Source organism: Canis aureus, chromosome 11 (assembly GCF_053574225.1).
Source record: "Canis aureus isolate CA01 chromosome 11, VMU_Caureus_v.1.0, whole genome shotgun sequence".
In the NCBI taxonomy this organism is placed as follows: Eukaryota; Metazoa; Chordata; class Mammalia; order Carnivora; family Canidae; genus Canis; species Canis aureus.
This window is the reverse complement of record NC_135621.1, coordinates 24,685,327-24,712,749: the sequence shown is the minus strand read 5'-3', so window position 1 is coordinate 24,712,749 and position 27,423 is coordinate 24,685,327. Positions and strand designations below refer to the sequence as shown.

General features: G+C 45.5%; 1 protein-coding gene and 1 long non-coding RNA gene across 15 annotated transcripts in view; one reads left to right on the top strand and one right to left on the bottom strand.

Annotated features, from left to right (window-relative positions):
• LOC144323573 (uncharacterized) overlaps window positions 1-12,506 on the top strand; it is a 37,140-nt gene extending 24,634 nt beyond the window's left edge. For 3 of the 9 annotated variants that reach the window (XR_013388977.1, XR_013388973.1, XR_013388974.1), the window contains one exon: window positions 691-1,666. This is a non-coding gene — a long non-coding RNA (uncharacterized LOC144323573). Of the gene's footprint in view, window positions 1-690; window positions 1,667-5,052; window positions 5,311-9,228; window positions 9,287-10,738; window positions 11,073-11,185 lie in introns of those variants that run through there. The other 6 variants (XR_013388976.1, XR_013388979.1, XR_013388980.1 and 3 more) reach the window with 6 other exon arrangements.
• The window catches only part of EFCAB6 (EF-hand calcium binding domain 6), a 233,602-nt gene that overhangs the window by 85,406 nt on the left and 120,773 nt on the right, over window positions 1-27,423 (bottom strand). For all 6 annotated transcript variants that reach the window (XM_077914193.1, XM_077914189.1, XM_077914192.1 and 3 more), the window contains 4 exons: window positions 26,858-27,031; window positions 24,789-24,957; window positions 3,961-4,075; window positions 1,400-1,533 (listed from right to left, as the gene is read on the bottom strand). In XM_077914193.1, the coding sequence (XP_077770319.1) occupies window positions 1,400-1,533; window positions 3,961-4,075; window positions 24,789-24,957; window positions 26,858-27,031 (592 nt within the window). The remainder of the gene's footprint in view (window positions 1-1,399; window positions 1,534-3,960; window positions 4,076-24,788; window positions 24,958-26,857; window positions 27,032-27,423) is intronic.

Sequence of the window (27,423 nt, the reverse complement as noted above, 5' to 3'; positions counted from 1 at the left end):
CAGCAGAGGGGTGCTGGTCTGGGACCCCCGGGCCCCTCCAGTGCTCTGCTGACTGGCACAGAGGGAACACTTGCTCCTGGTGTCTCTCTGCTTCCCCTTCTGCCCTCCTGCCCTACAGGCAGGCCTTCCTTCTTCAGAACAGCAGGCTCTCAGCCCCCGCCCGACCCCTGTCTGCTCCGTGCTCCCCTGGCCGGGGCACTAGCTCAGATTGAACACTGAGGACCAGCCCTTCCCTGCGCACGCTTCTGGGGACTGTAGATTTTCAAGCCCAGGATTAGGATGCATGGTCTGACGGCAGGACAGAATGTTCAAAGTCAGAACCATCCTGCAAATCCACGCCAGACAGTCATCATAAATACATTTATTTTTAAATGAGAGCTTGGTAACCAAAATGCATCTCCACTTGGCAGTCAGTGCTGGGAAGAGGTTTCAGAAACACAGGGAGCTCGGGCTGCCCCTGCCACTCGGGGCTAGCTCCACCCCCAACTGCTCCCCACCCTCCTCTTCTGGATTCACCGCCCCCCTCCTGGCCTACTTGCTCCTGCACACCCTGGGGCCGCCGCCCTGCAGCAATACAGGCTTATTAAATTGATCTCCCCCCTTTAATTGCTCTCTTACTTCTCAGCACAGAAGCAGTTTGGATCGTTCTATGCCTGCCTCTGTAGATTTCTCTCGTCTTATCCATTACAGCTTCCACATGCAACCCGTCCTACCAATCTGCGAGCTTCTCCCTGAAGCCCAGGACCTGTCCGCCACCTGCCTTCAGCAAGTTCCCTCTTCTATTGTTTGCTCCTTTCTTTTTCCAGTCGGCACATGCTGAGGGTTTAGGATTCAGTTCAGGGGCCACCTCTGCCAGGAAGTCCTCCTTAGTGGGGTCTTTTCCCTGTGTCCCCATGGCACACTACTGTTCCCTCTACAACAGGCAATCCAATCCCATGTGTCTGTACTTGGATGCAGATCCTACCTTTCATCCCCAGCTTTTAGCAGACATTCCAGCATATCCTAAGCATGTAATACTCATCTGGTGAGTGAATGGGTGGCTTAGAGAGAATGGACAAATGGATCCTAAATTACCTGTAACTCAGGATGTCCTGACCCATCCCTCCCCACCGCCCCTCCTTATTTCTCCAAGGCCTTTGAGAGGCAGAAGGCAGACCCAGCAAAGTGGCAGGAGGGAAGGACCTCAGGGAGGGGAGGGGATGGCAGAGTGAGGCCCGAGTCCCCTTCCCCAGGAAGGAGAGAAGGGGTGAGCCTGAGTCTATGGAGAGAAGTGCTATGTCCCGTGATGAGCAGAACATGACAGGCTCCAGGAATCAGAGCCAGCATGGCTGAATAGCTGGGAGCAAGGTGGGTTGGGGGGTGTCCAGATAAGCCAAACAGCAGACAGGTCATAATTTACCCGGAAGGCTTCCTTCAGTCTCTGGGGGAACTGCTTCAGGCACTCTTCAGCGGTTATAAAGTATCTGTCCAAATTAGTCTTGGAAAGAACTGGAGTCTGCAATGGGATCACTTCTGGCCTGCTCATTTTAGCATCTGAAACAATGACATAAACCAGAAGACTTCCATTAGTGGCACACATACCTCTTTATTTCTGTTTCAATACTGCATTTCTTCCTGCCCCAAATCCTGCCAAAATACAGAAATAAGGCTTGTGAAATGAACTTAAGCATTAACGTTGTTATGCTCTGGTTTCTTTTCCTTCAGTGTCTTATATATCACTGCAAAAAGAACTTGTTCTAGATGGCAGGGCCGCGCTCCTGTCCAGCACACAGTGACCACCATGCCTATTCTTCCAACAGGGCAGGACTACACCTTGCTCATTTCTCATTCCCAGAAGCAGCGAGTGAGAATTACTGCCTGGTTTTGGTTCCTAGATTCATGTCCCAAACATAGCAATGTGTAAGACAATCACATTTGTTAATCCGCCAGGTGTTTCCTGACCACATATCTGCTGGACACTGTACGAGGGGCCTTCAAACATTTTTTGGTCTTTCAACAACCTTAAGAGGTAGATTCTCTTCTTGTGCTTCATTTACTCACAAGGAAATCTATGATTACGCCCATTTTACATATGAGGGGATGGAGGCACAAGGGGTCCCCCCCCCCCCACTTCCCCAAGGTCACGACAGCAACGCTGAACCCTGGCCTGCCAGATTCCAGAGCCCTGAGGCTAATTACTGGGTTATATCCTTTCTCTCCCCTAAAACTCAGGAAGAAACTATAGTCTCTACTTAAAAAACAAGCCATTTCAAACAAACAAACAAACAAACAAAAACAACAACAAAAAAAACCACAAGCCATTTCCATCAGGTTGGGATTACTGGAGTGTGGCCTTGTTTAAAGCCAGGCTATAAACCTAGGACTTTATTTTAGATGTGGTTCTCTGCAGGTGTCACAACCACCCTCTCCCCACTGCTGTGGTCTGCAGGATAGACGGTGGGCAGTGTCAGGAGCTCATGGGCATCCTATGGTCCAGTCTCCTTGAACCTGGCTTCTATGTCACCTCCACCTGGGCTTGGAGTGGCCTCCCTCAGGTTCACTCCATCTGGCAGATAATACTATCTACTTAAGTCCCCTCTGCCATGCACACCCCAGACCCCTAGCCCGGGGCCAGCTGGGGCCTGGGTCTCTATCCCCACCCCTGTGAGCACCTGGCTATTAGAGGAGACAGGTAGCGCTGGGAGACTGATGAGAGGTGGAGAAGGAGGAGGAGAGCGGAGGGAAAGAACAGAGGTGGGGAGGAAGCCAAGAGCAACTGATGGCTATTGAGTCAAATTTCCATCCTGTAAGGGACTCACCGCCCCAGGACTCTGGGCAAGTGACTGATACACCCGGGGCCCCCATTTCCTCACTTGAAAAATGAACTCACCTAGCATACTGGAAGCACTAAAATAAATGTGAGTTCCTTTTCCTTCAAAAATGTCAAAATATATACCCAAAGTGTCACCATTCTAAAATTCTATGGCTTCTCGAATTGCCTGTTTTCATGCATGTGGGACCTCTTCTCCCCTAGGATAGGACAGTCAAATGCTCATCTGCCATGGTCAGATGGGACCTTTGCATTTTCCCGGGGAGAAGTCCCAGCTGCCAGTCTCTCTAGGAGAGACCCATCACACTGCCCAGTCATCTCCCAGACAGAATGTGGGAAGGATGGCAAAACGCAAACAGGGCTTCTGCATCCTGCTCTGTCCAGTCTGCAGTGCATTCGCTGCAAAATCATAGAGTATTCCATCAACATGTTTGTGTGATTTCTGCAGCTTTTCTAGAGGGCTGATTTGTCCATTTAAATGTCAGCAAGAGTGGAGACCAGGGGGAGGATGACTCGGCGGAGAGAGGGGAGGCCAGCTGCTCATCATGTCTCTGCCAGGTGTGTGGCCAGGGGAGAGTAAGAGTGGGTGACAACAGCTTCCAGGCCTGAGCGTACCGCACGTGAAGAATTTCCTGGCAACTGCTTTGGGGCAGCAGGAGGTGAGGGCCAGTGGCTGAGTGATCTTGGGCATGTCATTGAATTTTTTAGCATCTGTGTGTCCTTATCTACAAAAAAGGAGGAAGGATACTTGCCTTGTTGGTATATGGGTGCCACTAACCACAGACAAACAGTATCTATTCTCAGGAGGAAAATCCCAAAGGACAGGAAGCGTGATTGAAGAAGCATAGGCTTTGAAGCAAATTTTAGAAACCATTTGTGCTCTAAGTCTGTAGAAGGCTCTGTCAGGCAAAATTCTGCACTCACAGTTTGGTTTAGCGAAAAGAAAAGGCCGAAACACAGTCAGATAAAATCAAACAAAAATGTCTGTTGCCAGTCTTAGAACACACACTGTTTGAGCATCTCAGCTCACACTGCTTCAACCCAGTGGCCTCGAGGCAGGGCTCAGGGCTCGGGATGACTGGTGGCGCCACCAGTGGGGGGGGGGGGGGGGGGGCTCTGTCCCTGCGGGGCTTGCGCTGGTGATTAGCTACCTTCAAATCCTGCTGCAAAATCAAGATAACTCATCCCTTCTCTCTTATATCCTATTTTTGCCGTCAGCAGAGCGTACTGGTCATCATCCATGGGCATTCCACTAGCTTCCAGTACCTGGCAAGGAAGAAAGTGGAGGGAGAGGCAGTTAGGTTGCGGCAGGCTCCCTGCCTCCCTGCCGGCTGAGCTCCTCCAGCCCCGCAGCCACCGCCCCTAAGCTCCAGCCTGTGATTGTTACTTGTCTGCCTCCACCCACAGTCGCCCTGTGGGCGGGGCCCGGGTGGCCTGGCTCCCTGGCCCGGGGCAAGGTCTGTTTGTGGAGTGAGTGAGTGAACAAAGGAGTAAGTGGGCTCCCAGCCTTGGTCTCAGTGGGCATGGCACTAGGGGCTGCAGTTGGCACTGCAAACCTTTCCAAAGGCCATGCCTTCCAAGACATCTAAATTCACATAGGCTGTGACTGCAGTGAGTTTCGAGTCTCCTAAGTTAGATTTATATTCACATATACCCTAGGAAACATGAACAAAATAAAGCAAGGTGGTTTGGGGAGGGAAAACAAAAATTTTTACTCAAGTTTCATTATGATCTTCAGTTGAAACTGCAAGCTACAATGGTTTTTTGTGGGGGAGAGGGCATCCACGGACCCTTTCCTCTCCTTATGTGAGTGCACTCACTGAAAGTCATCCATGAATTCCCTTCATTCCACCACACAGAGCCCACTGCTTACTAATGGTTTCCATTTTGTGTGAGTAGTGGTGGTGGTGGGAGGACAATTGAAAAAATGCACTTCCCTGCATTGCAAACAGTGAAGCAGAATTATCTAGTAATGCCTTCCTAGAAGAAACTGATGAGTTGGACTGTTCAAGAAGCAGATGATGTTGGCACCCCCTTTGTCAGTGGCCAGTAGGCCAGCAACCTGGCTGGTATTACCTGCCATAGGTAAATTCCCCCCAGAAGGGATGCTGAGGAGAATATAAGCAGGACAAAAGAGACCATCCCTGCTACTCTCAAAGCACCACAATTTAAATTTGAAAACATGGGTTTTCTTCCAAAAGAGAACACTGAATCACACTTTAAAATGTGTTTGTGCATCAAAGGGCCAAAGACATCCAGCATGACTGAACTCGCCCAGGACAGATGAAGGAAATCTGTCTGGGAGAGCAGAAGAGTCTGAAGACCAGTTTTGAAAGAAAGGTTAGTCTGTGTTTTGAGAGGAAAGGGGGCAGGAAATACACAGACCAGCCATTGACATATGTCGGGGGCTATGATGCCACAGGAAGCCACAGCAAGTTGGAGAGCAGAGGACAGAAGGGTCAGCATCACACTGACTGCATTCTGTGGAGGAAGCTGAAGGGGTAAGGCAGTACTCATCACTGCTACCACCAATTTCATTACCATCATCAACACCATCATCACCATCACTACCACCTTCACCATTATCACCATCATCACCATCATCACCATCATGACTTCATCACCACCACCACCATCACCATCATCATCATGACATCATCACCACCACTACCACCATCATCACTACCAACACCACCATTACCACCATCACCACCATCACCATCATCATCACCACCAACACCATCATCACCACCGTCACCGTCATCACCACCATCATGCTTATTCTGTGTCACATGTCAGGATGGTACTGAGGCCTTTACAGATACTGAGCCTTCTGCTACGTCCTCTTCAGACTCGAGCTGCAAAATGTAAACCCGCTGAGCGGCAGCAGGGTATCCACAATTTGTGTGCAGTCATTGGCTCCTTCTGTTTGGGCACCTCCTTCTTGGTGTACGGCACTAGGACCCAGGGGGCTGGCATCATTGGCTGGTTCTTATTCTCACTGTCAGTGTCAGTAATGCACGGAATGTGACAGTGGCTCACTGTATCTGCACTGGCCCAGTAGGTCAGGCTCTGGCCTTGGCTTGGCTTGTGTGTATGAGTTGATGTCAGCAAGCTGCAGGATGTGTTTGGTGCAGGATTGGAAGCCGGGTGGAAAGGGAAGGGAATGTAGCCATGTGGTGTCGTCTATAGGGACTCGGTGGAGAGCAGGGCTAGAGTCCAAGGCTATCCCAAAGGCCTGCCTGGGGACCTGTGCAGGCAAGTGCTGGCTGGGAATGCTGACAGCTCCATGCCGTCTGCACACACACCCTGTCCCAGCTCTGTGGCAGAGCCTGGCCCAGTGCGGGACGGCATGAGTGTTTCGATGGAAAGCTGCGGCCCACGCAGAAGCACCCAAGTGGCAGCAGGGGGACTCCAAAATGGATAGATTGGTTGCTTTCTTTGAAAAATAACTTTATATTTTGAAAACAATTACACATGAATTATTCATTGCAAATTCCTCCTGCTCGGTCCTTTCATAAAAACATATGCAATGGATAGTAAGGAAATGTCTGTAGGCAAATGTCTCACAGCCTGCAGGCTTGTGAAGCACCAGGGAGGCTGGGCATGCCGTAAGCAGCCGGCCCAGAGGTTGCAGGATGCAATCCCTTATGGGCACAGAGAATCACACAGGACGCAAAACCCAGAGGGTGTGATGGCTAGAAGAGGCACTATGCACTTTACCAACACATGTCTCTAGAGCTTCCCCTTGCACACTCTCATTTCTAAGATGAACACAACAGCAAATCAACTAGATTTATCATGACCCTTGGAGACAGTTTACCATACAACGTAAACCTAAACCGCAGCATTAATAAAGCAGATTTCAAAATGTTTAACCATTCAAGTCAAGTCCTTTCGTCTCTTTAAAGAGGCATTTCCCTAAGAAAGTTCCTCCAAGAGTGACAGTCCGTGGCCTAGAATAATTTGATTCACAAAATTGTCACTTCCGCCATCCCTGGGATGTCCCTTAGATTGCAGACTGCTTCTCCCACACGATGCCACATCGTTCCGTGGAAATACTGCTGGCTCTCTTGGTGAAGACAGGCATTCTCAAGTGGTGCCCACAACAAGAAGTTGGGTGACTGACTCTGTCTTTCCAAGCCCAGCCACTGCAGAGCATCTGAGGAGAGAAACATCCACCAGTCTCTGTGTGAAGAATATTTGTTTGCTATGCCTCTTTGCATCTCCTTTTTGATGGTTGCTCTGGGGATTATAATATAGACCCCTACCTATTCACAGGCTATTTAGAGTTCATATTGAACCACCTCACATAAAATGAAGAACTCTTGCAACCATATAGGCCTTACTCTGCCACCTGTCCACTAAGCTACAGTTGGCCTTTGTTCTAGATCTACATAGATTATAAGCCCAAGCAATGTTACAATGCTTGCTTTAAGCACTCATATGCATTTTAAAAGATTTTTCCATTTATTTATTTGAGAGAGAGAGGGAGAGAGAGAGAGAGAGCGCCACACAGAGGGAGAGGAGAAGCAGACTCCCCACTGAGCAGGGAGCCTGATGTTAGCTCAATCCCAGGACCCTGAAATCATGACCTGAGCCAAAGGCAGATACTTAACTGACTAAGCCACCCAGGTGGCCTTCATATACATTTTATAATTACAAAAAAAAAATAATAATAATAATAGTCGGGATCCCTGGGTGGCTCAGCGGTTTTGCACCTGCCTTTGGCCCAGGGCGCGATCCTGGGGTCCCGGGATTGGGTCCTGCATCGGGCTCCCCGCGTGGAGTCTGCTTCTCCCTCTGCCTGTGTCTCTGCCTCTCTCTCTCTATCATAAATAAATAAAAATAAATCTTTTTAAAAAATAATAGTCTTCTATATGTAATTGGATATATACCATTTCCAGTGTTTCTTATTCCTTCTTGGTCATCTGAGCCCCACCCAGACTCAAACTCATTCATCCTGAAGAGCCTCCTTCAGCATTACTTACAGCAAGTATCTGCTTGCGTGTTCCACGTGACAGTGGCTCAGGTGTGAGAGTTCAAGCTGGCAACCATCTCAAGCAGAGTCCCAGCACTGACAGCCTAATGACAAGGGCCAGAGCTGGTCTCACAGCCACTTCTCAGGAAGCCCACTCCTTCCTGACACCAGATGGTGATGGAAACTTCACAGGTGTCATAGAGAAAGAGACCGTGGCTAAAGTTCTACTAGGTGCTGGCCGCTGTACCCAGTGATTTCCATACATTATCTTAAACTTCACAGTGCTCCTCGACAAAGCTATGACATATTCCGTCTTACAAATAAGGAGATCAAAGTTTAGGCAGAAGGCTCAATAAACCAACTATTTCCTGGAGACACAGCTGTTGAGTGGCAGAGCAAAGGTGTGGACACATGCCAGCTGGACACTGTGGGACAGCATTGTCTTGTGACTCAGCATGGGGAGGGGAGTCTGATAGCATAGCTGCCACTTTACCTCTTACCCATGAGGAACCCAGAGCCCAGGGCTACATGGGAGTAGTATGCAGACACTCCAGTGACTCAGGTATGGGCTACTGCCCAGAGATGCTTGGTGGCCAGTGACAACAAATCAGCACAAGTGACTGAGTCTGAATTCACAGTTGTAGCTCTAGAAATAACAGGCACAGCCGCAGGCTGGGAAGTGTGTCACTCCCCATTCAAATGACACAGCCTGGGCAGCCTACATACGACTGGGTTTGGGTGTTCCTGAGCCTTTATGTACCACATGTTTGGAAACTCCATGAGCCAGCTTATGCACGACAAAGCCCAGTGGCTGACAAGAAAACAAACATTTATTCTCACACTTGTGGGTATGCAGGTCAAGGGCAGTTTGGCAGATGTAAGATGGGTTTCACTAGGTATTCCTGATGCAGGCTGTGGGTTGACTGGGCTTGGCGTCAGGCTGCAGGTTGGGTTTAGGCCTGTTCCATGTGCATTCCTTCTGGGGATCAGACTAAAGGGATGAGAGCTGTCTGGGAAAGCTCTTCTACCAGCAGGTCTCTGGGGCATAAGGCCACCCTAGAGCACACAGCAGATCTAAGGCTGCTGCTCAGGTCACATCTACCACATACCATGTCAGAGAAAGCCACACGACCAAGCTCAACATCCCTGCCCACTGAGATGGTGAACAACAGAGGAGCTGGGGTGAAGAGGGGATCATGGCAGGTATATGAGCTCTGAGGGCCTTTCCAACTCTTTGCATCTATGAAAGTCCATACATTTGGTGACAGTGCTGTGACCACCAAAAACCTACCATGATCATAATCCGACCACACCTCAAATCTAGAAATTTCTAGTCTATAGGCTAGATCTGTCTGGTCCACCTGACCTAACTCCACCTCATCCCCCAGCGATGGTACTGCCCTAACATTTTCAAAACCAATCCTTTCTCCAACCTTAGCGCCCAACTCTGGACCTTCGGGACAGAGGAATGCCTTGTCAACAGTGATCACCAAGTGGTAAGACAGTAGTTTTTCTTTTCTTTTTTGCTGCAAGCATGATGATGACAATCATGATTTGGTTCAGACTTTTAAAAATACATTATCCTTGTAGAACCCAACAAGACTAAAATTGTGTTCCGATCGCTCAGAAGGACAAAATGCTGAACCAAAATTAACCTTCAAAAATTGTGAAATGAGACAGCCTCAGTCTGAGAATATAAGACACAGTGATTTGACAGCTTTTCAGTGTCAAGCAGAATTCCAGGTGTAACGAGTAAATCGACCAGATGCGTAATTTTAGAGGCAAATATCCAGAACCTGCTCATTCTTGCATACATGTGTAAAATCTTAGTGTTCCATGAGCAGATGAGTAACAGATTGTGATGACTGAAGATAAGGGCAGATGAGCCATTCCTCCTTCAGACGGGGCTATTCTCAAGTCCCAGGGTCAGATCTGTGGTCCAAAGGGCAAGTGGACACAAGCTGTGAGTCCCAGAGCTGAGGGCCAAGTAGAGTGCAGCAGGAGAAAGGGACACTGAATGGCCACACTCCCCTGTGGAATGACAGGCTCTCTGCTCTTGTCTTCTGCACATTCTGTTACGTTCTCTCTTCCTGATTTCAAAAGCAGATACGTTTTTAATAAGTTTAGTGGAAGTCCAACTGTGATCCTAATAATGCATTTAGGGAGATCCTAATAATGCAAATGGATAAAGTTCATATGGACAAATATAAACACGGCCTCAGAATAGCCAAAAAAAATGTAAAAAGGGAGAAAAATGAGGAAAGATCAGTTTCGCTAAAAAATAAAAGCAAAACCCCACCACATTGCATCGATATGGAAAAGATGTATAGATCAGTGTAACAAGGTGGAAATTTCCAGACTTAGACCCAAGTATAATGAGAATTTCACAAATGATAATCCAGCGGGAAAATATAAAAGACCCCCATCTTACACCATATACAAAAACTAATTCCATATGGATTAAGCATTTTATTAAAAAAATAAAACAGTAAAAATTCTCGCAAGAAAGTTCAGGAGATTGTCTGTAAAATATGAAAGAGTGGCCTGGGGGCTCGAGGCATGACACTTTATTAACCAAGGCTACAAACCCAGAATCTATTTTTAAAAAAAGAAAATAAAGAAGACAGGAAAGAAGACAAATATACTTGGTTGTACAAAACTTAAAACATTTTAATGGAAAATATATAAAACAAAAAGATGAATGATAGATTTGAAAATATCTTTGTAGTGCAGTAGACAAAGTGTTGATCAATTAATTAATTCAACAGATTTTTTTGGACACCTATATACCAAGTACTGTTGAAGGCAGTAGGGATACAAGAGTGAACCCAAAGACAAGGCCCTATTGGAAGAGTTTACACATTGTACTGAGTTGAATTATGTCCCCCCAGAAGATGTGCTGACATCCTAACTCAGGTTCTTGTGCATGTGACCTTTAATGGGAACAGGGTCTCTGCAGATGTGATCAAGCTAAGATGAGGTGTACTGGATTAGGGAGAGCCCTCAACCCAATGAATGCAATCCTTGTAAGAGGAAACTGTGGACTTAGACACACAGAGAGGAGGCACCAAGTAGAGACACAGAGACACCAAAGGAAGATGTCAGATATTGGATTAATGGCAGCTACAAAGCCAAGGAATGTCAAGGACTGCCAGCAACCATCAGAAGCTGGAGGAGTAAAGGAAAGGAAGGATCCTCCACTACAACTATGGCTGCTGATACCTTGACTTCAGACTTGTGGCTTCTCTCTGTGAGAGAATAAATTTCTGTTGTGTCAAGCTATCTAGTTTGTGGTAATTTGTTACAAATCCCTAGGAAACTAATGCATATATGTGTGCTCATTTAGTTCTAATAACAATTCTATGATGTAGCTACTACTATGATTTCCATTTTAGGGATAAGGAAACTGAGGTCCAGAGAGGCTTGCCCAAGGTCATGTAAGTATTAAATAACAGAGCTGTGATTTCAGGTCTGGTGGCCTGGCTCCAGAGTTTACATTTTAAACCAAAACACTATCATGCTTTTCAAAACTGATTGAGTTCATTCAAAAAGTATTTATTGAGCACTTATGTGCTGGCCCCTGTTTCAGATGCTGGAGATGGGGCAGAGAATGCAAAAGACACAGACAACTGCCCCCGTTGACCCCACATCTCAGTGAGGGAGATGGGGCTATGGGGAAGCAGTGCCCTCAGGAGAGAACCAGGCTGGAGCCTGTCAAATGGGAAAGTATCAAAGAAGAGCCATAGAAGCTGGGAGGGCAGAGGCTGGGGTCTAATTAAGAGAGATACAGCACTTTACAGGGAGAAAGTTCCAGGGGTAGGAATCCAGAGGATGGGGAAAAACTGGGAACTCAAAGCTTCTTAAGAGCACAGGATAAAAAATGATATCTATAATAAACATTTCTTAAATGTGGACAAGAGGGCAAAGGATGTAAATAGGTCACTCACAGGAAAACAAATCCTAATAGCAAAAACATTATACATTTACAAGTAGTCAGGGAATAAATACAAATTAAAGTTAAACTGAGCTATTACTTTAAAACTACCAGACCAGCAAAAATTTAAAAGAGCTATCATGCCTATTGCTAACAGGGGTTGGAAAAAAAGATAACTCTATTACATAGCTATCAGAAATAATAAATGCTATAGTGTGGTCTTAAAAAGCAAACAGGGGCATCTGGGTGGCTCAGTCAATTGAGTGTCCTACTCTTGATTTCGGCTCAGGTCATGATCTTGGGGTTGTGAGTGGAGCCCTGCATCTGGTTCCATGCTTAGTAGGGGGTCTGCAGGAGATTCTCTCTCCCTCTGCCCCTCCCACATGATCTCTCTCTCCCCCAACCCTTCTCAAATCAATCAATCAATCAATCAATCAATCAATTAATCATTTTTTTAAAAGGCAAATAGACAACATGTATTTATATGTATTATGTCAGACCAAGCAGTCCTACTCCTGGGATTTTATTCTATAGAAATAAACACATTAGCATGTTAAAGAAAGATAGTTTAAAGAGATTTTAAAAAGGAAAAGAGGGGACACGTGGGTGGCTCAGTGGTTGAGCATCTGCCTTCGGCTCGGATCATGATCCCAGGGTCCTGGGATTGAGTCCCACATTGGGCTCCCTGAAGGGAGCCTGCTTCTCCCTCTGCCTGTGTCTCTGCCTCTCTGCCTGTGTCTCTCATGAATAAATAAATAAAATCTTAAAAAAAAAAAAAAGGAAAAGAGAAGTGAATGCTCATCAAAAATGGAATGACTGACGTTCTGTGTGTTGGAACAACTTTCCTTACAGTAGGTCTATGCTTCCAGTGAGAACAGAAAATCCAGATAAAATATAGCAAAACATCTCTTTGAAGTACAGAAAGCTGCTGAGGCAACTAGGATTCAAAGGGACAATAATCTGAGAGGAGGGGGAGCCCTCAGAACTCTCCCTCATGCATTGTGGGAGCAGGGCAAGAGGCTTAGGCTGGGGCTGGTGGTCCAGGCAGTCAGTCACTACCAGCAGGTGGAGAAGCAAACAGAACTTGTGATGAGTTCATGGAACCTGACAACAAAACCAGAGACTTAAATAGATGATTCATGAGAAGGGAAAGCAAAGAACTGAACCCAACACTGCCTGTTATCCCCTCAAGATGTTTGCTGAGTTTGGAAGCTGTGCAAGGCAGAAGACTAAGAATCAAGGCAGAAAGTCTCTAAAAGAAAGATGGGATTTTGTTTGTCACCTTGTGGTCCCGAGAAAACAAAGGTTGAAGCTCAGGATTTCTCAGGAGCAAGGGCTCAGAGAATGACCCAACTTCTCTTATAAACTTTAGAGGCTATATTAGGAATAGGAGGTTAAAAAAACCCCAAGCAAATGGAGCCTTGAGAAACTGCAATCCAGCCTCAAATCAACTCAGTCCCTAACTAGGTTAAGGTCATCAGTCCCCACTCTATCTGATCAGCAGGGAAAGGGAGCCACTATCTAGAGCTTCTCTACTTTCTTAACACAATATCTCATCTTTAATAAGAATCTCTCTGCCATTCCAAAAGACAGGGCCATGTGACCCAAAATCAAGGGGATAAAAGGACAATAGAGGAAAATCTACAGATGACCCAGATTCTGGAGTTAGCAGGAAAAAAAATGAATTTTTAAAGGAGATATAAATATGTTTAAGAAAATACAGGTATATGTTGAGACAACAGAAGAAAAGACACAAATATGGAATGTATTAAAAATAACCAAATGTAAATCCCACAACTGAAAAAAATACTAAAATTAAGAACTATATGAATAAAATTAACCACAGATTAGAAAAAGTAGAACACAGAATCAACGAACTGGAAGACAGGTCAGTCAATGGAAAATTCTGGGACTGAAGCCCTGAAAGAAAAATAGTGAACAGGTCTAACATACATATCTGGAGGCCAAGAAAGACAGACAGAACAGGACCTAACAAAGAAAAGAGACAAGAGCTGGGAATTTTTATTAAACACATCAACCTACAGATTCAAGATCTGCAAACCCCAGCAGAATGCAAACAAAGAAAGCCACACCTTAACACATATAGAAAGCTGCTAAAATCCAAAGACCAAAAGAAAAAAACCTAAAAACTGCTAGAGAAAGAAAAAGACACAATCCACTTAAATGTGCAACATAAGACTGATGGTTTATTTATCCACACACCTGACAGAAGCCAGAAGACAATGGAATGATATCTTAAAAATGCCAGAAGAGAGTAATCGCCAACCTAAAATGCTATTATTCCCAGCTAAAATATCTTTAAAAAGACTGAACTTCTGCATCCAGATTTAACATGTGAAGAGTTTGAAAGTTATCACTTCCATTGTTACAACAAGAAAAAGTCTGAACATACTGAAAATCAGTAACTTTTTAGAGCCATCAGAGAAATCTGATATCTGGAAGACAGGTGAATACATACAATCACAGCCAAGATCAGCTAACCTGGAACAGAAGCCATTAGAGCCACAAACTGGTAGGAACATGTAAGTGGTAATTTTGGCAAACTGCTGGAGGGTGAGCAAGGATTAGCCTAAGACTCAGAAACTCATGGGGAACCAGTCTTTGGAGGTGGCCATATTTTCACAGATTTTACCACTAGGCCTTCTACCAGGTTCTCAAGGTGAGCCTGCCAAGAAGAATCCCCTTATGTGTCAGGAAAATTAAACCCCAAGGAAATAAAAATAAGTAAGTAAAGTAGAAGAAAAGAAATGAGATAAGACCAGAAATGACTGAAATAGAATATGGACAAACAATTGAGACAATCAATGAAAACACAGCTTGTTTTATAAAAAGGATCAATAAAAGTGATAAACCATCAGCTAAACTATTCAATAAACAAGAGAAAAGATTTTAAAAATTTACCAAAATCAGTAGTAGAAAAGGAAACCCTATTAATGATCATACAGACATTTAAAGGATAATGAGGCATGAGTGGATACTGATATAAACAAGTGAATCAATTGATACATGGGATAGAAGATACAAATCTCCCATGCAGAAGAATTCCAAATAATTTATGTAGATATTCTCCCTTAAAGAGGTGGAGCATAATAGGTTCCCATTCCTTTACTGTGGGCTATGCATAGTGACTTCTCCCCAAAGAGCACAGAATGCAAAGAGAGAGAGAAAAAAGAGTAAGTCTACAGTGGAAAAGAATGAAAGCTCAGCCAGGTGACCAAGGTCAATATCAACAGTAATCAGCCATGTTGATGGCATATCCCCTGATAGAATGCAATGAGAAGGGGTACTTTACCTCTGGTCTTCCTTCCAAAACATTACTTTGGTCTAATCATGAGAAAAGTATCAGGCAAATCCCAACAGAGGACATTCTTCAAAATAGTTGGCCAGTAATCTTCACAAATGCCAAGGTCAGTCAAAAACAAGGGAAGTCTGAGAAAGGAACTGTCAGAGCCAAGAGGAGCTAAGGAGATGTGACAATTAAATGTAAGGTGGGGTCCTGGAGAGAAAAAGGATGTGAGGTAAAAACTAAGGAAAACAGTGTAAACCATGAAAACTCAGCAAGATAGCTGTCAGTACTCTTGCATTAGCAGAAGGACAAAAGGGAAGTCTTTAAAATAAAAATGAGCGTAGGTGCTAGCACAAAAATGTAAGATGGAAAGAATAAGAGCAGCATACACACGTAGACACATATGGCAGCTTATTTACTATAATAATGGTAATAATAATAGTGTCTTGTTTAACCTACATGTATAATTTAAATGCACAACAACAATAACACAAAAGATAGGGGTAAGTGAAATTAAAGCATTTTTAAAATTTAGCATTTTAAATCTAACCCTGTTAGGGAAGTAGTCAACATAATAATCTGTGTTTAACTACAAACTATAAGACAAGGATGCATGTTGTAATCACTAGTGTAGCCTCTATACCAGTGGCAGAAGAATGTTCTCACCGACAAGCTAACAGAAGGGCAAATGGATTAATAGAAATAGTAGGATATTCTAAAGAAAGGCAAGAAGACCCATGAAAAAGCTGGGTCAAATAGAAAAAAATATTAACATGAGAGATATAAAACCAACAATATTAGTCATTAAATACTCCAAATAGAAGACTGACTGTCACAACCTAACCTTCTAAAATATCAGCTATATTCTGCCTATAAGACACTAACTTGAAATATAAGCACCCAGAAAGTTTGAAGTGAAAGGACAGAAAAGCAGACACTATGCAAACAGGAATCAAAAGCTGAAGTAACTATGTTATTATGAGACAAAAATAGGCTGGAAGGCAAGTAGCATTACTCTGTATCAAGAGTCATGTCATAATGATAAAGGAGATAATTCACAGGAAGTTGCAGCAATTCTAAATCTATGTGCACCCAATAATTTAGCTTCAAAGTGAAAAAAGCAACAATCAACTGAATAAAGAAGGATCTTCACTAGACAAATTCACAATCAGATGGAAGAGTTCAACACACTTCTCTCAATAGCTAATGGAGTGAGCAGGCTTAAATTTGATAAGGATACAGAAGTTCCAAAAAAACACAATTAATGAAATCAATCTAATTGACATACTTAAGAAAACTGAAGGACCACGGTGAAGTATGCATTATTTTCATGGGCTCATGGAACATTTACCAAAATTGTTTATATGTCAGGTCATAATCCAAGCCTCAATATATTTCACAAGATAGGTTGAAGTCATTTAGACTTTAGAATTTACTCTCTGTTCACAATGGAATCTATTTTAACATCAATAATAAAAGTGAATTAGAAAATACCAACTGTGTGGAAATTAAACATTACACTTTTTAAATAAACCACTGGAAAAAAGAAATCACAAGGGAAATTATAACATATTTTAAACTGAATGACAATGAGTGATATACCAAAATTTGTAGATATGGCTAAGCCTGTACCTAGAGGGCAACGTGTAGCCATCGAGTCATACACGAGAGAAATAAAGGCTAAAGAGCAACAATCTAACATTTTATCTCAGGAAATTTGAAAAAAAAAAAAAAAGCAAATTAAATCCTGATCAAGTAGAAGGAAAACAATCATTGAGGTAACAGCAGAAATACACAAATGTAAAACAAATATAAGAGAAAAAAATAAAGTTATTACTTGGGAAAGACTAATAAAACTGGCAGACTTCAACTGGTTCAGGATAGGATGGAGTAATTCCTGGTGTGCTAACATTCCGGTTGAAAACAACTATAAGATAAAATGAAGGCATGGGAGAGCCAAGGAAGCCATGAGGTCTGAGAGATGGAAGTTCCAGGTGAGAAGGACTCTTCACGGGGGATCTGAAGCTATGCAATTGTGTCTTCCCTGGAAGAGCTGATGATTCTGGGAGTGGAACTGAGGCTGAGAAGCAGGGTTGGGCCAGGCAGGGGCCCACTTAGCAGAGCTCTCACTAGGTTGGTGGTGGTGCTGGAGTGGCTACACTGGAGACTCGGACTGGTTCTCCCCTTCCAGACAAGCACTGACCTCGAGAGCTGAATGCAAGTCCCCACACTGTGGTACTTAGGAGACAAAGGCCATCCAGGAAGAAAAGCCCTGAGAACTCAAGGAAACATGGAGGCCCTCGAAGTGTGGTTGATTGACACCAAAGGTCTGCAGCTGCTCCTGCCCTGGAAGATGTAGCCAGTTGGGGCACAGCCAGAGGCTGCGAGAGTCTAGTTTTGGCCTCTGGCAGAGGGTGATGGCCAGAAGATGGAGAAATACAGACTTCTAATGGTTGCGTTGGCACATGGTCCAACAAAAATGAACATGTGAGGGACCTGGAACACAGGGCTGGTCACCCCTTAAAACATGAGCACCACTGGGAAACTAAAAACCAGATCTACTCATCTGGTCCCCACCACCAGTCCTCAAAAGAGCACTTCATCTGTTTCTCCCTAAGTGTTTCTTACCGGAGTCATGAGCAACCCCCCCACCTCCAGCAAATATAGAGAGCTGGTACCCCATGTGCTGAATCTGATGGGGCCTCAGAGCGAGCGTGGAGAACTCCTCTTTTTTACCTACAGTAGTCAAAATGCAACATGACCTCAAAACCCTTTAGCAGCAAATGTGGGGAGATGACCCCATGAAGATCTCCTGCTCTCGGGGTCTTGGATTCTATGTGAATGTACCTGCATCTCTTATTACAAAAGTTTCTGTTTGTCCTTTTTTAAACTTTTTAAAACTGAAGTATGATCGACATACAGCATCCTAATAGTTTCAAGTACACATCACAGTGATTTGACGTTTTTTTATACATTATGAAATGATCCTCACGTTAAGTCTAGTTACCATCTGTCACCACACAAAGCTGTGACAGTATTATTGACTATATTCCCCATGCTGTACATTTACATCTCCAGGACTTAACATATTTTATAACTGGAGGTGTGCAGCTCTTCATCCTCTTGCCTTATGTCACCCCCCCGACCCCCCTCCCAGGCCTCTCCACCTCTGGAAACCCAGTTTCCTGTATCCATGAGTCTCTTTCTGCTTTGTTTTGTTTGTTCCTTTGTTTTGTTTTTTAGATTCCATAGGCGAATGAAATCATATAGTACTTGTCTTTGGCTGACTTATTTCACTTAGCCTAACATCTTTGAGATCCATCCATGTTGTTGAAAATGGCAAGAATTCAGTTTGTCCCTGTTATGGTTCCCTCATTTTTTTTCTTTTTCCCCTCACAAAGGTGACCACAACACACAATAAAAAGTTTTTAAATACTTGTTTTACTTACCAGAATTGTATGCTCCCAATAGAAGTTTTAAAACCAGATGGAAAATATTTACTACTCGACTGTAAAAAAACTCAAATTCTCCTTGAGTCACCATAGTCACTTAATTTGTTTGATTAACCACACCCAAGGCCTATGAGATGCTCAGTGGTGTTTATGGGCTTGGTTTATATCCTAGTCCCTGACCCCCAAGGGGGAAGGGCTGTGTGATTAGGAAGTGATGGTCAAGGGTGGGAGGGAGCTGATTTCTGGACATGGGAGTCTGACCAGCCCCCAAAGGGCATGGGGTGCTCTGCTGGGAGGAGGAAGGAAAGGTCACCTCCTCCCAGGTAAGGCAGGTGTGAAGCAAAGAGCCACGGGCATCAAGAATCTAGGGCGCTGGGTTGGGCTGTTACAGACTCTTGCTTCACTAATATGCGTCTCAGGGGCTCTGTATGTTTGTTGAGGAGCTCTGCAGCCCCATGTCTGTCTCTAGGGGCCTCAGCTGGGACTCCAGGGATGAGACTAAGGATAACAGTGAACTGAACAATGTACAGTGTATTTACTGAGGATAAAGAACAGTTTACCATCAGGAACAGCCAATGACAGGCAACTGGAATGTAAAGCTGCCCTCAGATTTCTGATGGATGGACTAGCTCAATTAGTCTAATTACACAATTAGACTAATCTTGACTTCTGTGTCCTTGGATGTTTTGTCATTTTATATTCCCTGTGGGTCACTGGCCCCAAGCAATGAAACTTCTGCTTTCTCCACGTCCCCATGTGGTTTAGTCCTGTACCAAGTATGGAACAGGCATCCTCAAACTGTTTACTGAGAGAGAGGATGGCAGGGACTTACAGCTGCCTGCCTGATGTATACTCCCTCCTTCCCCCCTACGAACAGAGAGCTTTGCTTTTTATAAAGGTAGTTATGTACCCAGCAAAAAAATAAAAAATAAAATTTTTTTTTAAAAAATCACCCTTTTCTCTCTATAAAATCTCTATGTAACAGAGCCTGGTCAATAAAATGAAGCTGCTGAGAGAAGCTTCCAACAAAGCCTTTAAAAAAAGAAAGACTTGTCTGGCTCAAGCCTTTTGCCTACACCTTTCCCCTTCTTTATGCCTGGAACATGTGTGTGATGGCTAGTCCCAGCAGCTGCATTCCAAGCATGAGAATGAGGCTGAATGAAAAAGTTAGCAGCGGCCTGGGCCTCTGCAGACACTGTAGAGCTGCCTCAATGGCCCTGCACAGACCACGTCTGGACTCCTTATCATGAGAGAGAAAAACAGTCACCTCTCTTATGTAAGACACGGCTTTGGGGCTTTGCGGTTAACTCAGCATGTGTGAGAGAGGAAGACAAGAAGGAAGAAGCATCTAGAGGAGGAATCTAGAGTCTCCATCACTCTGAAATTCAAAAACGGTCTTCCTGCATCATCACCAGTTCTTGACTTGTCATTTAAATAAAACGACACATTATAAACTATGCAAAAGTCGTAGGCCATGGGGTATAGTGGCCAGAGCAAGCAATGAACCAGGGGAGGGGACATTTCCTGGGAGAAAGAATATGCCTTCAGGGTTGTTATGAGAGATGATTTAATGTCGGATGCAACATACCCAGACCCGGGCTAGTGCTATTCCAGAAAGAGCAGTCCCTCTGCCTCTTCCCGATAGGAATGACACATTTAACCAAGGAAAGTACACTGAGTCCATTAAAAGCCCGACAGCTCTGCCTCTGGCAGGACTGGTGGCTCAGTGTGCTGTGGCTGGTCACCTCACACTCTCCAGAAACTCTGATACCTTTTACATTAAAGAGAGGGAAAAAAAGGCGGGGGTGGGGGCAGATCATTAGTAAACAAATCTGTATAGCAGACAAAATCTTCCTGATCATGGTGGTGAAAACTAGTAACAGTGTTCCCAGCAATGACAATGTGGAGACCCACTGGATTTGGTGACCCACGAGTTCCCACCCGGCTCCAGACCCTATTACAGCTCTCCCTCATTGACCCTGTACAGCCAGCCACCTTCTGCCCCCGCCACAGGTCAGGCAATGGCTGGTGAGGATAAATATTTAGCACTTCCAGTTTAGAGTACAAGGTATCTGGGCCAATGGTAAGCGCTGCCGACACTCAAATTATGAACAACTCCAGGCATGCATAATTGGGCAAGCAGGTATATGTGGCCGAGAGCCTCATTCCCAGTTCCTCTGGGACGAAACTCAGCGACCACTGCACCACTAATTGGCCTGAGACAGATTAGGGGAAGACAAGGGCAAGAACACTGCATATCCACGACCAAATGATAGGGAGAAGTTAAAGGACATTGTTATTAAAATTAATGTCCTCCTCTCAAAATTATGAGGCCAGATACAATCTCAGAGCTGCCATCAATTACACCCAGGTAGCCAGTACTGCAACCCAGCTGGTGCATATTACACCCAGCAAGCCCACATTACACCTGGCCAGCCCACATTATACCCAGCGAGCCCATATTATACCCGGCCAGCCCATATTATACCCAGCCAGTCCACATTACACCCAGGTAGCCCATATTATACCCAGCTAGCCCACATTACACCCAGCCAGTCTGTCTTACATCCAGCAAGGGTCTGAGGTTAAGAGACTGACGTGGATCCTAATCCAAGGGCCTGAGTGGCTTACTAGCTGAACAACACTGAGCCACTATCCTAAGCCTTGGCCTCCTCATTTGTGAAGTGGGCATAGTATCACGTACGCCCCACAGGGCTTCTGCGGGGATTAGAAACAATACACGTGAACCAAGGTCCATAGAGCCAGAGGCCACAGGGACCCGATCACTGGCGTGGCGGCTGTGGTGATGAGTACTTTCATCACCGCCGTTTTCCCAGGGACAGTTGTCGTCATCATCACAGTACTGTAACCACACTTACACAGTTGTCATTCGTCACTTATACTTAAAGATCGCAGAGAATTCAATTCCAAAGGCTTCGTCACCACTGAAGTTCGACATTCCCAAACCTTCAATATCTGGGTGCCCTGCATTATGTCTAATTTGAATTCGTGTTTCTTTCTACGGCGTAAGATTTTGATTTCTCTAGCTCGACCTCACTGGTCCGAGAGGCACCCTGATCTATAAACAACCTCTTCAATTAACAGTGAAGTTTATATTTACATAATGCTTTGAAGTTATCAGCTTATGAAGTTCAAAACCAGGTTCCCAGTGGACTGTTTAAAATCATCCCAGAGTTGTTGATCTTTGGGCTAAGAGGTTGGTCACAATAGCATGTTTCCCAAAGCTTAAAGCCAATAAATCCCTGGGGGAGGGAACCAGTCAACAATCTGCCTAATTGAGTTCAGAGCGAATTGGTGATTGACACAACAGCAACTTTTCTCCCTGCACGTTGGTCCTGTCCTTTCATGGCTTCGCCGTTCCTTTCCTCTCACATGGGCACGTCTTCAGGAGGCAGGGAAGTCTGTAGGAGGCCAGGAGACTAGAGAGAGGGGGGAGAGGTATGCAGGCGCCGCCAGGAAGCAAGCAGCAGGACAACCGTGCAAGTAGCTGCCCCTCAGGGTCAGCTAGAACGCAGAGCAAGTCAGGGGCAGGGAGGGGACGAGGGTGGGCTCGCGAATTGCCACGGACGGGTGTGGGAACCAGCCTCATGCCTGGGAATCCCGACGGGCTTCTGTACCTGCCTCCCTCAGTTCCCAGGTGGCACCCATTCTGGGCTCTACTAGGGATTCTAGTTACTCTTCAAATTCATCCATTCATTCAGCCAATGTTGGGCCCTGCCTTGTGCCAGGCACCTGGGATGCATCACTATCCAAAAGAGAGAGATGTCCACCTTTGGAGCACGTTTTATTGGAAGAAGTCAAGCAACAGCAGAATGAAGAAATGAAAGGAAGGATTCTAAGCACAACATGCGTGGCAGCAGGTGATAACACCGAGAAAGAAAATGGGGGTAAAGAAGATCGAGGTGGGAGAGCAGGTTATATCTGCCCTGGGAATGTCAGTGACACCTCGAAGTGCAGGTGGACAAAGGCTTGGAGAAGGTGAAGGGGACAGTCATGCAGCTATCAGAGGGATGCCCTCCAGGCGGAGGGGACAGCCAGTGCCAGGTGGTGTGAGGCAGGGCAGGAGGCTGGTGTGGCTGGAGCGAGGTGAGCAGTGGGGAGGGTGGTAAGAGTGGAAGTCAAAGACACAATGAGGGGCTAGGTAGTGTGCTGGACCCTCTAGGTCCTGTGGGGACTCTGGTTTGTATTCTCACGAGGTGGGGGGCCATGAGAGGGTTCTGAGCAGGAGAGGCCCCCTCTACAGACCTGTTGGGGAGGAGGACTCTGGCTGCTGGGTTGAACAGACCCTGTGGCAGGAAAGGGCAGGTGCGGGGAGGCCAATGGGGTGGTGATGGCTGGAAGTGGCAGAGATGGGACAGCAGTCACTGTGTCCTGGGGAGACTTTCAAGGGGCTTTGTTGATGCACTGGGGGTGGCTATGACAGGAAGGGGAGAGTCCAGGAAGACCCCAGAGTGGAGCCCCGAGTGACTGGGAAAGGGCTCCTCTTGAGAACGGAAGGGCTGCTGGCAGACTGGCCTTGGTGGCAATACACCTTCTCCGGACGCCTCAGGGAAGAAGTCAAGTGAGCAGGTAGGCACCTGAGACTGCAGTTTTAGGAGGACGGTCTGGGATGTGAAGCAGAGATGCCAACAGGAGAGCCAGTGGCTTAGCGATGGCAGAGAAGCCCTAGGATGAAAGAATCTGCGGCTGAGCTTACAGACTTGTGCTCAGGTGAGCAGAGGTAAGCAGCGGTCCTTGCAGTCTGTGGTCTGGGGTACTAGTCCCTGCTTTGCCACCACCTCCTGCCCTTCCCTAAGATAACCCTCGAAAAATCAATGGCAGCCTAATGGATTCTTTTTTTTTTTTTTTTTAGATTTTATTTATTTATTCATGAGAGACACAGAGACTGAGGCAGAGGCACAGGCAGAGGGAGAAGCAGGCTCTAGGCAGGGAGCCCGACGTGGGACTTGATCCCGGGTCTCCAGGATCACGCCCTAGACCGAAGGCAGTGCCAAACCGCTGGGCCACCGGGGCTGCCCAGCTTAGTGGATTCTTGATCTCCTGGGAACCTATGAACTGACTCTGTGAATTAAGATCATTGACTGAACCATGCTTGTTCAAGACAGCTGGGCATGAGGGGTCAGGACTGGCTGGTGCCAGGGGACTTGGGGGCAAAAGAGTCTAGGACAAGGTGCCCTGGGAGTGTCAGGTGATTCACACCCACTTACCACCACCCACCCTGCTGAAATGGGTCACTGGAGATGTCAATAACTGACCATCAGCCACCCAGTACCCCAAACCAAAGATCCAGGAGCCGCTCCTTACCCATTTTCCTCTTTCTTGTCCGTTATCCCTTATTCCCAAATATTTCCTGAATCTGTCCTCCTCACCATGCCCTGCGTGCCCTCCACATCCCCCAGTCTGGGCTTGGGGGGGCGGGAGGTCTGGGCTGGGTTGGTAGCTACCCAATCCCATCCCTGTGCGTACACAGCCCTGCTCTCTCCTCCAACCAGCCTCAGGGACGCTGCCAACTTGGAGATAAAATAAGTACAGAGCCTATTGCAGCGCCTGGCACGGGGGCAGGCACTAGATAAATAGTAGCTACTAATATAATTATTCTCTTCTTGGAAATATATTTCATTTCATTCTTCTAAATTTGTGCACACAGACACTGCTATGTATTAGCTGAAATGCTTTCCTTAAAAATAGCTGAAGATGATTAGCTAGAGGGGTCGTAACAGGAATTTTAAGCAATCACTTAAATTAATTCCTTGAGAAGTCTATGCAGAACCCTTCAAGCGGAGTCCTTTCTGGCACAACCTCCTAGTTCCCATCAGCACTCCGAGCTTCCCGTTTTTACTGCCAGATTCTTTTTTCACTTTCTCGAGGAGCAAACCACAGCCCTGTTATCACAGCCTCATTGGGACTCCTCACCATTGGGGAAGGGGCCGGAGCAGCTTTGCTGCCCATCCCAGTTCTGCCCCAGGTGTACTTGAGGCGCCAAGCCTGGGGCCAGGTACTCCCAGCCAGCCTGCCAAACCCCACATCCACCAACACTCTGTCTAGACAAAGCTTAAATGCCAACAACTGGTCACATCCATACCAAAAGTACTCTCCGAAGAAAGTTGCCAAAGATGTTTTTGGCCAAAAGAACCCTTTTACATTGTTGGAAGATGCCTCGAAATGGGTCCGCTTTGCCTGGAAGGGAATAAACCCTTGCTGAAAATATACTGCCCGTCCTTGAAAGCCTGACCTTCTCCAGGAGTGAAAGAAATAGAGAAATACACGGACACCCATTCTCCTACCTTCTTGAAGTCACGCACATGAATTTTGCCAGTGAGCTCCTTGCTATAGTCAAGAAAGAATTTTTTGAATGCTGGGTCCCGCTGCTGAATACAGTTTTTTAGTTTTTCGATCACTTCATCCTTCGTCATTTTCTTGGTCGAGGTGCTTCTGTCCTCCACGGGCTTGGTTCTAAAATCACAATCAAGCATTTAGATCCAGCAGAGTGCTTCCTAGAGACCTCGCCCAATTTCGATCGGACCCAGGACAACAAGGAGGTCCACCGGCCCCTTTCTCCCAAACCAGGAAACAGATGCACAGCTAGATGGCATGACTTGAGAACCTTTCACTCGCCTGTGTTCCAGAAAGGCCCACAGCACTGCATCCATCAGGTGAAAGCTCCTCCTGTCGTGCTGGTGGGGCCACAGGCCAGGACAGGGAGCTTCAAGGTTGTGGATATGGTCATCCCTGTGCTAAGCCCTCCAACTGAGTTGATGCTGGCTGAACAGGTGTGTGACTGGGCAGACAAGGTGGGGAAAATAAGTATCTGTGTGAACTGGGAACATAAAAAGCCAGAGCCCATTACCAAGCTTTAAATGAAATGGGCTGTTTTGTGGTAACTAGGCCAAAGAAGTCATCGAACATTCATGGGAAGGAAGGGAAGTTCCCAATTATTCCAAGTTGATTTATCCAGTCAACCGGATTTAGACAATCTAGATTTTATGTGATGTGCTATGTGTATGAGAGAGATGGAGTGTGATGATGAATAATTATTTCTTCAGCTCTCTCGGAGTCTCTGGGACCCCACCGGAGTGGGAGGAGGAGAGCCCGAGTGACAATCGTGGAGAAAGGACTTCTCTCCTGCTGCTTCCACCTGCAGCTTTCAAGAGCTCCACAGGAATGCCCACATTTTAGAATAAGCCTAATTGCCATTACTTTTTCCACTGGTTTTAGGAGGCAGACGCATCTCATCACAGAATATTTAACCTTTCTCTTAAAATACCATCCCTCTGCCCATTTATAAAGCAGCTACCACTGAAATGCCCAGATATTCAAATTTCATTACCATAGCATTAAAATATTCCCACTGCTCGATACTTAAGAATTTTTTTAAAGGGAAATGACAGAGTGAAGTCGGCTGAATAGGTCTACATTTTACCTTTCTTCGTGGATTTATTATAAGCTATGAACCGGCAAGTTAAAATAATATCTTTTCATTAGACTAAACCTATATTTTTCAAAATGAGGACAGGCTAGAATATTCATCAGCCCAATGTTTAACAGATTTGCTAAGCATGTTTTATTGTTACAATTCAATTTGGTGATCATTTGAATAATTCTATCATTCATGTCAGAAAATGTTAACTGGTTTAATGGGGATGTTTTGCTGTAAATATTAAATGGTGGTGAGGAGCCTAAGTTTCTGGAAAAGAACAAATGTGAACCCAGGCATGTAATGGTTGAATGGCAGACAGGTTCTCTGGGATCCAAAGACCCTGGGTTTTCTTTTTAAAATTTTTTATTTAAATTCAATTTAGTTAATATGTAGTGTACTGTAAGCTTCAGAGATAGTTCAGTGATTCATCAGTTGTATATAACACCCAGTGCTCATTAAGTGCCCTCCTTTAAGGCCCATCACTCAGTTACACCCCGCCCCCCTGCCTCCACCTCCCCTCCAGCAACCCTCGGTTTGTTTCCTAGAGTTAAGAGTCTCTTATGGTTTAGTTCCCTCTCTGTTTTTATCTTATTTTTTCCTTCCCTTCCCCTCTGTTCACCTGTTTTATTTCTTGAAGGTCCTGGGTTCTTAACCCAGGATGGCCACCAAGTTTGTGAATAACCTGAGGCCAGTCCTTAGACCTCTCAGACCTCAGTGCTTTCATTTCCAGAATCAGCAGGCCACATAATAATCCCAAAGATATCTGCTTGCTCTCAACTCCCCTGGCCCTAACCGCTGTATTTATAGTTTGCCATATTTCCTCATTTCAATAATAAAATATTAAAACACTCATTTAGTCAACAAATATTTACTAACCACCTCTCCCACAAAAGGCACAGTGGTTTCCATATGCGTTTGCATTTCGTTTTGTTTTACCTTTCAGAAAGATCCAACTTCCGCTGCTCCTCTCTTTGAAAATGGTCACTCAATAGCTGATCCTTTGGAGTAATAACCGGAGAGGGGGGTGGTGGGCCACTCATCCCCATGGATGCCAAAAATTTCTTATAAAGGATTCTTCCTGAAGCAATATCCTGAAACCTACTACAGAGTCTGGAATTTAAAAAGAATTCGAATACACCCATTAGGTTGGCTAAAATGAAAAGGAATGACCCTACCAAGTGCTGACAAGGATGTGAGTACATACAGCTCTCTCTCACTGCTGGTGAGGCACAGAACAGTGCAACCACTCTGGAAGACACCTAGACTGTACACCTTGAATATACACTCACCCAGAGGAACCAGCCCTTCTACCCCTGGGCATCTATCCAAGACAAATAAAGATGGAACACTGGAAACCACCCAAATGCCCACCAAATGCTCCACAAGATGTACTAATGAATGGAATAGTACTTAGCAATGAAAAGAAACCAGTTGTGCATTCAGGGAACAACCGGAATGAATCTCAAACTCGTTACGCTTGGGGAACAGAGCCTGACAAAAGA